Genomic DNA, 14,318 nt, shown 5'->3' on the forward strand with positions numbered 1-14,318 from the left:
AAAAACGAAAAAAGAAAAAGAAAAAGAAAAAAGACAAAACAAACAAACAAAAACCAAGAAAAACAAGGATTTGTTTATTTTTATTTTGCGTCTATAAGTGTTCTGTTTGCATGTATGTCTGTGTACTATGTGCATGTGTGCATGCAGTGACTATGGAAGCTAGAAAAGGGATCAGATTGTCCTGGAACTAGAGCTTCAGAGTTACACAGCTGTGAGCCACCAAGTACAAGCTAGGATTCAAACCTAGTCCTCTGGAAGAGCAGCCATTCTCCTAACCACTAAACCATCTCTCTAGCCCTCCCATTTCTTTGTTTTTAACTACACTTTTAGTAATATTTTCACTTTTATAAAAAAAAATCTTTTATGCTTTTATCTTCTATAAACCTTCATATATTCATCTAGTATTGCTTATCAATTTTTACATTGTTGGAAATCTTTTCCTTTCCTTTTTTTATTCATTCAATTATACTTGTAGTGATATTTTGACTTTTTATTGGTATTTATTTATTTATTTAGGTTTCTATTCTTCTTGTTTTTGGAGACAGGATCTCATGTAGGGTGACCTTAAACTCCTGATACAGCTGAAGAGAATCTTGAGTTCCTAAGCCAAAGAACATTTGCTGAATATATAAGGCTTTCTTTGTTCCAAGAAAACAAACCAAAGGAATGGTTTGACATATATTGTTGTGGAACAGTTCCCTTGGCAATTCAAACATTCCATTCTGGAGGGAACTCCTTAAACAGGAAGATCCTTAAACAACTCAAAAAGCTCCAGGAAGTTCCTAAAACTGACCAGATTTGATACCCTGCCCCCTCAGAGTAAGTAATGAAGTTGCCCAGTGTCACTTTCAGACAAGACAAGCTACAAGGAAGACTAGGACAGCTGAACTGCCTGGAAGAGGTTTAATCTAACTGAGTCTCTTGGAAAGGACACTCTCTCACCTGTTGAGCTGCCTGCAGGCTGTGCAGTGAGCTCCAGGTTCCAAGCTTTTGTAAATGGTCATCCATGCTGAGGTGGGCTTTGCTGATGTGGCTGAGTCATTTCTGTACCTGTAATTAATCCCCATAAAACTCATTGGTTCATCCTGGTCTGTCCTGGGCTCCCTATCTGCGGTGAGCAGACATGTGTATCAAGTGTCCCCAGGAAAAGTTTGGTCGCACAACACAAAATTTCACTTAATCTAGTAGAAACTGAAGTTCCTAGGAAAAAGCCACCTCCATGCAGAAGAGTCTTTAAGAGTCTAATCACGGGTTAGAATTTCCACAGTTGTTCAGAATTGGAACATCCATTTTCTCCTTGTTCCACCAGCTCCATCAGAGAGCTGAAATGATCTAAGACTATATTAGTATAATGCCTTTCAAAATCACTCATTGCCCACCGGTGTCTGCTCTAATATGCTCTCAGTGATCACAGTAAACCTTGGGGATGTGTTAACAGATCATTGCTAAGAACGTCATCAGTTAGCATCTTAGACTGACACCGTGTTGCTATTCACCTAGCCAGTGTTCTCACCCCTGTGTTCCAAGAAGGCTTTGATTTATCACTTTCTTTGGTTTTGGATCTATAAAAGTTCCTATAACAATTTCTGCCATTCTGGAAGAACACGAGGCACTGTCAAGGTGGGGTGGACAGTAGCTAAAGGGACCATTGTGGAGGAGAGGACTCTCGTAGGGTGAGAATGGGCAGTGGCCTGAGAGTCTTCTGTGCCCACCTACCTGTTTTAATGGGCTTTATGCTTTACACTGTGTCTTGAACAGACAGTTCTCCTGAGAGGGGTTTTCCTATTCATGTGATTGACAGACACTGGGAAGAACTCTAAAGGGACAATAGCAAGACTTTATTCTTTACCAGAACACCTCTGACTGCCATGGGCGGTAGTCTGGTCTCTCGGGTGGTTCAGAAAGTCAAGACTCCGAGGTGGCCATGAGACTCAGGTCCAGTTCTTCTGACCAGCAATGGTGATCAGAGGCACAAGGTTGCTTTTTTAGTTCCTGGTTTTAGAAGACTCTGGTTATGAGGGAGGAGTTTGTTCCCAGGGACCTTGAAGCCTGGTGAAACTCACTATGAATCAGGGGAAACGATGCTCTCAGACATGAGGCTCTTCATCTGAGAGAACAGCAAAAGCAGATCAGTAGAGATAAGCTGTCAGAAGAGGAGAGGGGTAAGGTGAAGTGTGACTGAACATGAGTCCTCGATGTACTACACCTGTACAGATTAAATCCAGAGGAAGAAATCAAAAGGGACAGCAGTGACGAAGATGAGTGAGCCACACAGGTGGAGGCTGTGTGGGGTGTTCTGTCCCTCCCTGGCTCTCTCTACTGCTTCCGTTCAAGAGCTGACTATTAATCAAACCAGTCTTTTTGGTGACCACTCCCTCTCCATTCCCACAGGCAGTATTGACTGTTCTCTCTGTGTTTTATCAGAGTTAATTAGTGGGATCCCAGGGGCCAGGGATCAAAGGGGAGACCAGATGATACAGAGCTTCCTCTATTATAGGAAATTATTTACAGGTCTGTCCAGCCCCCCTTTTTTTTTTTTTAAGATTTTATTTTATCATTTTATGTGTATGAGTATACACTGTAGCTGTCTTCAGACACACCAGAAGAGGGCGTCAGACCTCATTATGAATGGTTGTGAGCCACCATGTGGTTGCTGGGATTTGAACTCAGGACCTCTGGAAGAGCTGTTGGCGCTGTTAACCACTGAGCCACCTCTCCAGCCCACCCTTTTCATACCTAACTCAAGTGCAAGCAGAGGAAGTGAAACAAATTCATTGCATCTGCAGGTCCAGAAATAACTCACCCAGTGCAGTAAAGTACACGAACCAGAAAGCCCAGTGGCATTTTGACAAAGGCAAAGAATTGGAGGGAAAGTGTCCATCGACACCAGATCGTAGAACAGCCATGCAAATGAATCAACCAGCAACCCAGGGCCTGGACAAGCTTACCACCCTGAAGAGGGAACTACACATAGGGCTGCTGTACAGCCCTGTGGACCACAGACATTAGCACGAGCCTGCATTGTCAGCTATCGAAAGTATTAGGAGGAGCCAGCCTTTGCAATGTGCATTCTGCTTGTGTTTCCTGAGCTGGGAGGGAGGGTCTTAGATGTGTTGGCTCATTTTATGATGCTGCTCTGTCCTGAACCCTAAAAGCACATCTCTCAAATGTGTGCTGTTCTGTGTCCATCGACACCAGCACATAGAACAGACCCCCATAGAGCCATGAAATGAATCAAATAGCAACCCAGGGCCTGTACACCAGCTATATTTCAACTCAGATGCAGGGATTTTGTTTTGTTTTGTTTTGTTTTTGAGACAGGATCTTATATAGCCCAAACTGGCTCTACACTCATGGTCCTCCTGTCTCAGTTTTCCCAGTGTTGGAATTATGGGCATTACACCAAACCCAACTGAAAATCTTATTTAACAGCACTTATGTGTTTATTGCTAGAGAGTGAACCCCGACCCTTATACATATTGGGCAAGTGTTCTACCACATCCTACATAAATGTAGAATCTTTAAAAAGCTGAAGGAGAGATGGGAGATGATTCAGCAGGAAGAGTGTCTGCTGTGCAAGCCTAAGGCCCTGTGCTTTGATGTATGGTAACCACGCTTTTAAAGCTAGTGAGGCCCAGGAGAATAACGGGAAAACATTTTCTTGCATAGCCCCCTGCCATCTCTGTCTGGTAGGGCAGCTGGGTGCGTGACTGACTGTTCTCTCTAGATTGAAGTCTTGCCCATGGTACCACATCAACTCCCCAAGCACCATCACAACACCTGATCCACAAATATGTATCACGTTCTTTTACCCCTGGCTTTCTTCCATTGGGACTGGGGTTGCTTATAAAAATTTAAATATACAACTCATAAGCCAGGACTCAGGGAAAAGTAAGTTATAATGTAAAAAACAATCAAAAGATTTTTTTTTAAATGTGCATATAGATCTTGTACATGTATTTTCTGAATTGACTCATGACCTGAGGGTCTCTCCTCCCCTCACACACAGACACACTCTTCCAGAGAAACACTAAAGCCTCAATCTCGATTAAAATGATTTTCATCATGGGCCTGGAGAGATGATTTAGGGTTTAAGATCCCTGGCTGCTCTTATAGAGGACCCAAGTTCAATTCCCAACACCAGTTCACAACTGTCTGTAACTTCAGTTCCAGAGGATCTGATACCCTCACACAGACATACATGCAAGCAGACTACACACACACACACACACACACACACACACACACACACACACACACACAAATCTTTGAAAAGGAAGGAAGGAAGGAAGGAAGGAAGGTAGGAAGGAAGGAAGGAAAGAAGGAAAGAAGGAAGGAAGGAAGAAAGAAAGGGCTAGAATTGTGAGAGGTAGAGTCTTTCAGAGAATGTTCAAGGCCCTTGATTAAGTCCCAAGGACCAGGAAGGAAGGAAAAAAGAAGAAGAAAAGAAGAAATAGCAGGAAGAAGGAGGGAAAATTCCCCAAGTCTGGAATGAGCTCTGGACATCATGGTATCTGAGGTATTTAGACCCCCAAGCAGAAATGCCTGGAAAAGAACCCTGCCCCCTTGCTGTCCTAAGCTGAAATATGAAGAGTTCAGGAAAATGACAGAATGTTCCAAGCTGGGAAGGGCAAAGCCAGTGCTGTTCAGAGCCATTCAGACTGACAGGAGCAAGAGGCTGACCATGTGATTTGTTCATTGGATGTGACCACAGTGGACACTGCGCCCTCACAGAGGGGGTGAGAATTAGATTCCAAAGAGCAGAAGAATTAGTAGTATCAGGATGCCCTGGGTTAAGACGGTGTCTATCGAGATGGAACATTCCAGAAAAAAAAATAAATCCAGGCAATGATATGAAGATTCTCCAGGGTAGATTATCATTGTAAGTGACTTGCAGCCTTCCTCAGTTTTCAGTTTAGATGGCACTAAACCATGTCCCCATCCTCTCCCTCCCCTTCTCTCCCCCTCCCCCCCAGAAAACACCGGTGTGTTCTCAAACCTAGCTTCATTGAAGATGAACCATAGAAATTGGTACCTGTCCCTTTTATCTTTTCAGGAAACTTGACTTGGGAAATTTCAGCCAAGCTTAAAACATTATCAAGAAGATGGGAGTACTCATTACAGACTCAGATAAAAACGAGGCTTGGTAACAGAGCACTGGCTCGTGGATAATGTTCATAAGTGTGTAAATAGGATTTTAATGGAACCAGAGCCATTCCTGCAGAAAGACATTCAGGATTCAGAAGACAGAATTTAATAACAGGGGCTTCCTATGTAGCCTAAGTTGTCCACACATTCGCCGTCCTCCTGCCTCATCTTAAGTGCATCACACACGTGACTGATGGGTCCTTGCATTTTAAAAATCCTTCTACCCCCACACCACAGCCCCAGCTGCCAGAGAAGGCAAAGCAACACAATGTATTTGATGTATTCTTTAGGAATTACCAAGTGATTCTGTGTCATTAAAAAAAAAAAACAAACAAACTCAGCCAGTACATTATGGACTTGAAGCAGTACAGAGGGCGGTTCCCCTTTTGCAGTCTGCTCTGGGTCTATAAGAAACAGTGCTACTTTGCTGTTTTGTTTTGCCATTTAGTTAACAATCCTGGCTGTGGGTAGTCTCTAAGTCTAAGACCGTGTCCGTTCAGTGCTTTTCTCTTAAGGTAGCCTGGGCCATCCAAAGCTTCAACGCAGTTGGGTAAATTGGGATTTCTGTCAGACTGTACCTGACCAAGCATTTGAAATATCTGGACGGCATGAGCTAACATGGGGACAAGGCAGGAACAAATGAATAACACCCTGCACCCTGGGCCACAGTGCTCTGGGAAAAGCAAGAGGCTCCCGTATATGCCCGAGCTCCTCCACCTCCTCTCCCCTCCCCTCCCTTAGAGTTCAGTCCCCAGCTCTTTGCCCCTGTACTCCAGGCAGCTCCCCTGCAGAGGCTCCCTCCACTCCTAGCTCCAGCTCCTGTCCTTGTCCATATCCTCCCCAGTGGCCCCACAGGAACAGAACTAATACTGGGGACCTAATGGCCCTTACTTACCCGTGACTTCACACAGGCACAGGAAGCCCAGCAGGAGCACCATGGTGGCTGGCTGTCCAGTGGGGCTGTAGCACCAGGAACTCAGCTGTCACTCTGGGTCCTCGGCTTCCCTCGGAATCTACTGGCACCAGGATTCCCCATCCAACAGGGCAGGTGCTTCTGGCCCCTGTGCCAGCCCTACCCCCATGCAAGGTTACCAGGGCAACCTGGCACAGCTCCGGACTAAGGGAAACGCCCAGTGCTGCTAGAGCTGAGTTTCCTGAATTCACCTGTTCAGTTGAGGAGTTTGTGCTCCTTGCCCTCTCCTGGCCCCCGCCTTCCCTCCAGAAACTAGTGGCAAGCCACATTGCTGCACCACACAACTTGCACCACTAAATCGACCATGTAGGCATCTCTAGCCATCTTCTGTCCCAACTTCCACTGTTCTCTGCAGAGCCCATCTGGAGTTCTAGGGGGCAGGAGAATTGGGAGCCTGCCTTAGCAATCTTCTTACAGAGGCGGGTGAGCTAAGGTAGATTGCACGAGATGACTTCTCTAGTAAGGTCCCAAGCCTGCAGCTGGGACTTGGGAATTTCTGTTGTGTTAGAGACGACTCCACCAGTGACGTTGGTCAACTGAATTGGTGAGATTTAAAAGTGGAGTTATGCAGGACCAGCAGAAGGCATAAGGTGGGCTGGAGGATGGGAGGTGTGAGATCTTCTGACTGGAAGGTCTTCCAGGTTAGGGTGGACCCTCAGGGTCAATTATGTCATCCTGCTGTTCATTCTGGATTGTTCCTCCTGGACAATGTCCACATGACTGCAGAGAAACTCAGGGTTGCACTACAGCAGCTGTAGTGCGGAGATAGAACCCGGCCACCATCTGGGTGAGTTATTTAGAAATGGCTCTACAGAGTGGGGAGACACACATGCATTTCCTGCTTTGCACATAATAAGGAATTAACATAATATACTGTGCCTGGTGGTGGTAGTACACAGCTTTCATCCCTGCACTGGTAGGCAGAGGGGGTGGGTTTCTGAGTTCAAGGCCAGCCTGGTCTACAGAGTGAGTTCCAGGACAGCCAGGGCTACACAGAAAAACCCTGTCTCAAGAAAAAACAAATAGCCGTGCGGTGGTGGAACATGCCTTTAATCCCAGCACTTGGGAGGCAGAGGCAGATGGATTTCTGAGTTCAAGGCCAGCCTGGTCTACAGAGTGAGTTCCAGGACAGCCAGGGCTATACAGAGAAACCCTGTCTTGAAAAACCAAAAAAAAAAAAAAAAAAGACTGTATTATTCCAACTTCAGTTGGTGGCACCCTCATACCTTCTGTGGCTGTGATGAAAGACCATGACCAAAGACAACTTGGGGAGGAAAGAGTTTATTTCAGCTTACACTTCCACATCACAGTCCCTCAGTGTCGAAGTCAGGGCAGGAATCCGGAGGCAGGCATGGAAGAGGCCACGGAGGAATGCTGCCTGCTCAGTTTACTTTCTTATACCACCCAGGGCCACCATCCCACGGTGGGACCACTCACACGGCCTGGGCCCTTCCACATCAATCACTAATGAAGAAGATGCCCTACAGGCCTACCTTCAACCTAATCTTATAGAGGCATTTTCCAAGAATGCCAAGTAACCCACTGGCAGAGGTTGCAGCACAAGTGCCTGTCTTTAACTATGCCCTAAGGGGCCAAAACAGGAGCTGGCCAAGGTAGATGCATGAAACACATGCTTAAGGCTTGACACTTCTTTTAAGAGCACCCACCAAACCGCAGGAGAGTAAGCGGTATCCTTAGGGTGCCTCTGAGGGGAACAGGAAGTATAACTTCTGGGCAGAAGTTCTAATTTTAGGGTGGCAAGAATATAGCTATTTCTGAAAATCAAATTAGAAACTACTAGAAACCATTTCTACTTGATGGATGGGTCTCATGTAACCCAGGTTGCCCTCAAACTCACTGTAGCTGAGTTTGTTGCCCTCAAACTCATGGTCTTGAGCTCCTGCTTCTCCTGAGTGCTGAGATCACAGAAGCACAACACTTGGGCTCATATCTGACTAATCTGAGTAACTTACAATGAGACACAGTTAACACCTGCAGCCGGGAACAGAGAGTGATCACCGTCCACATGGGATTTGATAATCCTCCAGCTGTGCTGCCTTGCAGTGTTCTAACTCTAGTCTGAAATCCTCCAAACACTAACACCAAGGTCTTAAACCCAACCTGGAGGGAGTCTGGGCCTTTGGCTGAGAACCAGAGAGGAAATGTGGGGCATACCAAGCTTGGCATTTAAGGATATGTAAATATAGCTTGCTCAAAGTCAAGGCAGTGGCTAATGAGCTAATGAGTTCAAGCAGATGTTAGTGCAGCCCAGAGTGTTAATTCATCCTAGGAGGTGGTAAGCTTTCTGCGGTCCATCTTCTCAGACAGAGACAAGCAATTCAGTCAGGGATGGAGCACTGTCAGTGTCTAGCCATTAAGCCACGCTGCCATGGCTTTCCCGTGTGCATGCGACCATGCACACATGCAGTACAGCAGAGTCAGGGGAGACGAGGTTGTAACAGCAAACTGACGGAAACATCTCCTCCTCTTAGGCTTGCATTGGCCCAAGAGGCCTCCCAGGCTGTCCAAGGGGAAGCTGGGCAGAGGCCCCGAGCCCCAGCCCACTCCTGACGTGGCCACTTGGGAGAGTCCCAGTGGGAGCAGGTGGCAAAGACTCTGTGCTTCCCTAAAAGAACACGCCCACATGTCCCCAAACAGCCGAAACCACCCATTTATTTGACTGAGAACATTAAGAAGGACAACAAAATTAAACACTCTTTAATAAAATTCCTATAGAAAACTGAAGTCACAGGGCAAGTACTCAGTTGTATTCCCATGCCACTGAGGACTGAGGGCTCCCACGCGTCTTTGGAGAAGAAGCAGTAGTTTTGCTGGATCCTGACGCCCATGTATACAGCAAACCAGTAGTTCCTATTGCACATGCTAACACCACTCGTCACCTAGCACCCTGACTATATGGTACCTCAACAAATAAATTAAAGATTTCCATGTGGCATGAATCCACTTCAATTTGAACTAATACCATTGAAAAAATCACATTGTTATACATTTTAATAAATACATTAAGAACAGCTGGCATATTACTAAAATACTGAAATTTAGGTCTTGAGTTTATTTCATAAATAGATTCCGTTTCATTTGCTCGCTTCCTTGGATACATCTGCTCAAGTATTGTATTCTATGAAATGAACTCTCAGAGCTACATAGAGAAACCGCATTCATACGTGCCTCAGTACTGATGCGGCTGGAAGAACTGGATCCACAGTTAACTGAAAAGTAACTTAGGAAAAAGCTCTGCTTTTGTAAAACTTTAAAACACAGGCTGAAGAATACCAAAGAAACATCTTTTTATATAGAACTCCCACTAGAAATTTTATAAATATATATGCAGCATATATATATATTATATATATATTATATTTGCCCCACCAATAGATTCTCAGCGAGTCTGGCTGAAATGATGCCATCATGATAAATATTAACAAAATTAGTGAGTTTTCACAGGTTTAAAATATTTCCTTTGAAAAATAATATGTTCAACATAATGAATGTAATTTGTAGCTCACACAATTTAAAAGGGGGGGGGGGATAGCTTTCTTTGAACAGTTTCCAGCCCCAAATGTGTTGAGTTGTTGCTGAGTCGCAGTACTTGGTCACAACACTGAAAAGAAGTATATACACCTCTCTGGTAAAGTAGCAAATACTGAAGAAAGAAAGAAAAGATCCCCAGCAGTCCCTAGTAGCATCCTCGGCGTGCACGGTCAGCAGGAAGGGCCTCCATGCCGTTGATGATGTTCATGATGAGTCCTGGGAAGCACTCGAGAACAGAGGGTGGGTGTGGGGTGGTCAGACCAGATTCTGCGGATGCCATGTTCTGAACTTCACAATTTCATTCCCTTTGCATTTCTGGCAGGGTTATGTTCAATAGTGCAAGTGCAAAATGGAAGGGGAACAAACAGGCAGGTGCGGCAGAGCGGGACGGGCGCTAAGACCTGTAGTCTTTCCGCACTGTGTGAGCCATCCAGTTCACTTTAGTAGTCCAGCTTTCCCTGAGGGCCTCATCAAATTTCTGCTTGAACTGCTTCAGTGCCTCCTCCTCACTCTTCCCTAAGGCAAGAGAGTCCTAAAGAGAAAGAGAGAGAGAGAGAGAGAGAGAGAGAGAGAGAGAGAGAGAGAGAGAGAGAAGTATGAGATGTCAGGAGCCCTGGATGGAGGCATGCAAATACATCATCTACAAGATGCTGGTGAGCCACCCTCTCCATTGGTCAGAGTTCCAAGTTTCCATGTAAATGTGACCTGCAGAGCAGGATGAACATCAAGGAAGGACAACAATATGGCCTTAGCAATGGAATTTTGAGGATGAAATTAATTTGTAATTATTGTAAGACACTCAGCTGCTTTCTGCTCTGATGACTGAAGGTCAAAGGCAAACTGGTGGACACCAAAGTACCAGGCATCTACTGCCCTGGCGTGTGGACATGGTAGCATGGTAGCACCATCCACACACCCCTTCCACTGTGGAGAAACCATCTACATTACAAACTCCTTCACGTGAACATCACAGGTTTTTTTGTTCCTTTTTGGTAAACACCAGAGGAAATGACCTTGTTCCACTCCGTTTAGATGTTCTACGTTTAACAAAATGACTGGAGGTTGGTATCTCTTAAGTCATCTTTATAAAAAGAATTTTATTACACTTATTACATTTATTGCATGCCCATGCCAGCAGGACACCCTCCTTGAGCCATCTTACCAGTTCCCTTTGGATTAAAAAAAAAAAAACCTTTCCAAAAGGTTTTTTGAGACAGGGTTTCTTTGTGTAGCCCTGCATGTCCTAGAAATCCTTTTGTAAACTAGGCTGGCTTCAAACTCAGAGATCCACCTGCTACCTATCTAGAGAGTGCTGGCATTAAAGGTATGTGCCACCACTGCCTGGCCCCTCTGGACATTTTGAATGCCACTCTGAGCCCTGTGCCCACAAAGTCTAACGCATATACAGAGGACAGTGTCTTACCTTAAGATACTGTATATCTTTGACTGATGTGAGCTCGGGGAGCCCTGCAGTCAACATTAGTGCAAACAGGGTGATGAAGAGATTCCCGTGGCGCCGTAAAATCAGGTATGCATCTTCACAGCACTGGCGGAACCTTGAGTTGAAGAAGCGCCCCAGAGCAAGGCATTGGAAAGAGGTGGGACATTTATTTGCAAAGGAAAAAAAGACATCTTTAGAGCGAGGCACCTCCATGTGTGCTTCAGCTCAAGTGTGCTTCTCTGAAAATAGTCCCCAGACTATAATTTACATAATTCAAGCTTTCTACCCTAAGTCTCTCTTCAAACCAAAAATAATTAAGATTCTACAGTAACAGGCAAAGCAACAACAATTCATATGCCACATTTGCCTGACCACTTAGTTCCTTTTGTCCATATCTCTGACCACAAAACAAAACAGTGACAGTTACAATTCCTAGGCCTTTCTGAACGCCCTCCTGGGCTCTGGCTTACTAATCTCTTCAGCCCCTAAAATTGAAGCTGATGATGTGCAGTCCTGTTTGTTTCTCTCCTTTTCCCCCTTTAAGACAATGGTGGTCAAGAGCCTTCCAACCCAATTCCCACAGAAACGTTATGATCAGTCTTTATCAAGCACAGAGTTTAGTGTCCATGTGACACACCCCTGCTTATCACTTAATAACTTTTGCCCACATTAAAACTTTTGTTTACATTAATTTATTCATTGATTCATTCATTCATGCTTTTATTTATCTAGAGTATGTGTTGGGGTGTGTGTGTGTGTGTGTGTGTGTGTGTGTGTGTGTGTGTATAGCAGAGGCAAGGGGACAATGTGAGGGAATTGGTTCTCCTGAGGCTCAAACATTGAGTCCAAGGTTAGCAGCAAGCACCATTTCCTGCTGAGCCATTTCTTCAACGCCTTTTGTCCACATTAAGATAAAGAAACAGAGGCAATCTAAGTGCTAGGGAACACTCAAGCAACAATCCCCATGTCTAGCCCAGGCTCCCTCTCTGCTCCCCACTCAGCATCTTCCTGTCAAATATATTAGTTTGGGGATAAAATTTTCTGAAACAGATAGAAAGTACACTACAACACAGTGACATCAAATTTCTAGCACTCTTTGTATCTCCCTGCTGGTCACTTCTGAACCGGTGAGGGATCTGACAGTAACTCCTCCCCACACTCGGTTATCAGACCAAGAATCTCCCAGACCTTAAGAGTCCTCAGTTAGCATGATGCAGAAGAGAGACGGGTCCCTGGGTGTGCCTGTGACTGTTAGCCTTGAGTGTGTTTATGTGGGGAGCCGCAGCTGCCACCCTATATATTTTGAACACCTGGTCTCTGGCCAGAGCAGAAAGCATTGTGATAAACAAGCCTTTATTTGGAAAAGCTGAGTGCCTCCAGTTTATGATGCAAGCTGGCATGATTTCTCGTAGCCTATTATGTTTTGCCATGTAGCCAATGCTGATTGGGACCAGGGAAAGTATTTAACCCACAAGGGCTGGGGGCTGGAGGGATAGAAGTAAGATGTAGAAATTAGAAGTAAGATGTAGGGGATAGGAGTAAGTAAGAAGAAAGAAGTAAGATGTAAGTAGTAAGATAGAAGAAGTAAGATAGGAGTAAGATAGAAATAAGTAAGATGTAAGAAGTAAGATGTAACTAGTAAGATGTAAGAAGAAGATATAGAAGAATATAAGAGAAGCTAGCTAAGAAAAAAGAAAAGATGAACAAATGATTCTGTAGTACAAGGTTCTTGAATAAACTGCTTGGAGAAGGGTTTGTGGTCGCCTCCTTTATTTCTGCTGGTCGGTAAGGCGGCCACATGTTTAATCAGGGGAGCACTAGGTGCCGCTCCTCCCTGGCTGGGAGTCTGGAGAAAGAGAAGTGAGCAGCAACGTGCAGTGCTCCGGTTTCTTGGCTGTGGACACGAGGTGACTGCCCCTCCTCAAGTTCCTGCTCCTAAGACTTTCTCACAAGATCTCTAAACTGTGAGCTGAATAAGTCCGTTCTCCTGTACATTGCTGTTATCGGGGCAGGAAAGTAATAAGACAGGAAATGTGAGTCAGATGGTCAGAAGTAAATATTTCTCCTGGACAAAAGGGCAATACTCACCTGCCAAATTTTTCTGTGTTTCCCGTTTTTCCTTGTTGAATGACATGAATGAAGTCGTAAGTAAGAATAAAAGGTACTCGCTCCCTTTTAATGCCAAATTTAGATTTGAAATTTCCAAGAATATGCCCAAAATCTATGTGGAAGAGCTGTAAAACAAATGGGATTTTATTTTCCAAGTGAGTCTCAAATATTTTTATTTGGCATGACCTCTGTAGTGTTAAGCCCTAAGTTAGTAAATATATCACCTGCTTGAGCTGTTCTCCTGATTGCAGCCGACACAGTACCCCAATATATGCATTCCTGGGTGCTTAGCATCTCTGTTCTCCATCCACTAGATGCTATAGTACCACCCTCTTACCCTTACTTGGAACAGCTTGAACCATCTTTGAAAATGGCAAACATTTCAGGGTAGTGCCTGATTTAGACTGGCTTTGGTAGTTATCTTTTCCCTGAGAAACACGGTATAGGTCTATAAGATCACTTCTCAGAGGCCATATCAGGAGGCTGAGAGGCTGAGGCCAGTGTGAACCCATTTAAAAAGCATAAAACAAAGCCAGATGAAATCCAGTGCTTGAGACCTTGAATATCTGAGAATGTCTATTCCTGGGCTAGATGTGGTAGCACATGTCTTTAAGACCAGCACTTGGGAGGCTGAGGCAGGTGATCTCTGTGAGTCTGAAGTCAGCTTGGTCTATACATGAGTTCCAGACAGTCAGGGCTACCTAGTTAAGCCCTATCTTTAGAGAAAAAAAAATCTACTCCAGGGCTGGAAAGATGGCTCAGGAACTTGCTACTAAGTCTTATGATGAGTTTGAGTCCCCATAAACATAGATACAAAAATAAATGTAACTTTAACAAAAACGTCTCTTCCATCTTATACTTGCTTGCTTGCTAACTGTTGAAGGCTAGAGTCACCTCTCCTCCAGGCTATAAAGACTAATAACTTTTATTGTCTTATAATGATTCCAACACAGCTATTGAAAACTCTTGAAAGGCACTTGCCACGAAACCTGATGACCTGAGTTCTATCCCCAAAGCCCACATGACTTTAACTCCTATAGATGTGCAGCTTTGTGGGGGTGGGGGGGGGCGTGTGCACACGAACACTCTCTCTCT

The 14,318-nt window shown here is 44.7% G+C and overlaps 2 protein-coding genes across 3 annotated transcripts in view; both read right to left on the reverse strand.

Moving 5' to 3' along the window:
* Positions 1–6,193, reverse strand: part of LOC116073005 (coxsackievirus and adenovirus receptor homolog) — a 29,096-nt gene extending 22,903 nt beyond the window's left edge. The window contains exon 1 of the mRNA XM_031344651.1: positions 6,044–6,193. Within this exon, the coding sequence (XP_031200511.1) occupies positions 6,044–6,086 (43 nt within the window). The 5' untranslated portion in view covers positions 6,087–6,193. The remainder of the gene's footprint in view (positions 1–6,043) is intronic.
* A 1,196-nt stretch (positions 6,194–7,389) lies between these two features.
* The window catches only part of Pik3cb (phosphatidylinositol-4,5-bisphosphate 3-kinase catalytic subunit beta), a 106,810-nt gene continuing 99,881 nt past the window's right edge, over positions 7,390–14,318 (reverse strand). The window contains exons 22-24 of one of the 2 annotated variants that reach the window (XM_031346283.1): positions 13,203–13,348; positions 11,097–11,229; positions 7,390–10,205 (exon numbers count right to left, since the gene is read on the reverse strand). In XM_031346283.1, coding sequence (XP_031202143.1) covers positions 10,068–10,205; positions 11,097–11,229; positions 13,203–13,348 — 417 coding nt within the window. In that variant the 3' untranslated portion in view covers positions 7,390–10,067. Of the gene's footprint in view, positions 10,206–11,096; positions 11,230–12,819; positions 13,112–13,202; positions 13,349–14,318 lie in introns of those variants that run through there. The other variant, XM_031346284.1, reaches the window with a different exon arrangement.

Source organism: Mastomys coucha, unplaced genomic scaffold (assembly GCF_008632895.1).
Source record: "Mastomys coucha isolate ucsf_1 unplaced genomic scaffold, UCSF_Mcou_1 pScaffold23, whole genome shotgun sequence".
NCBI classification, from domain to species: Eukaryota; Metazoa; Chordata; class Mammalia; order Rodentia; family Muridae; genus Mastomys; species Mastomys coucha.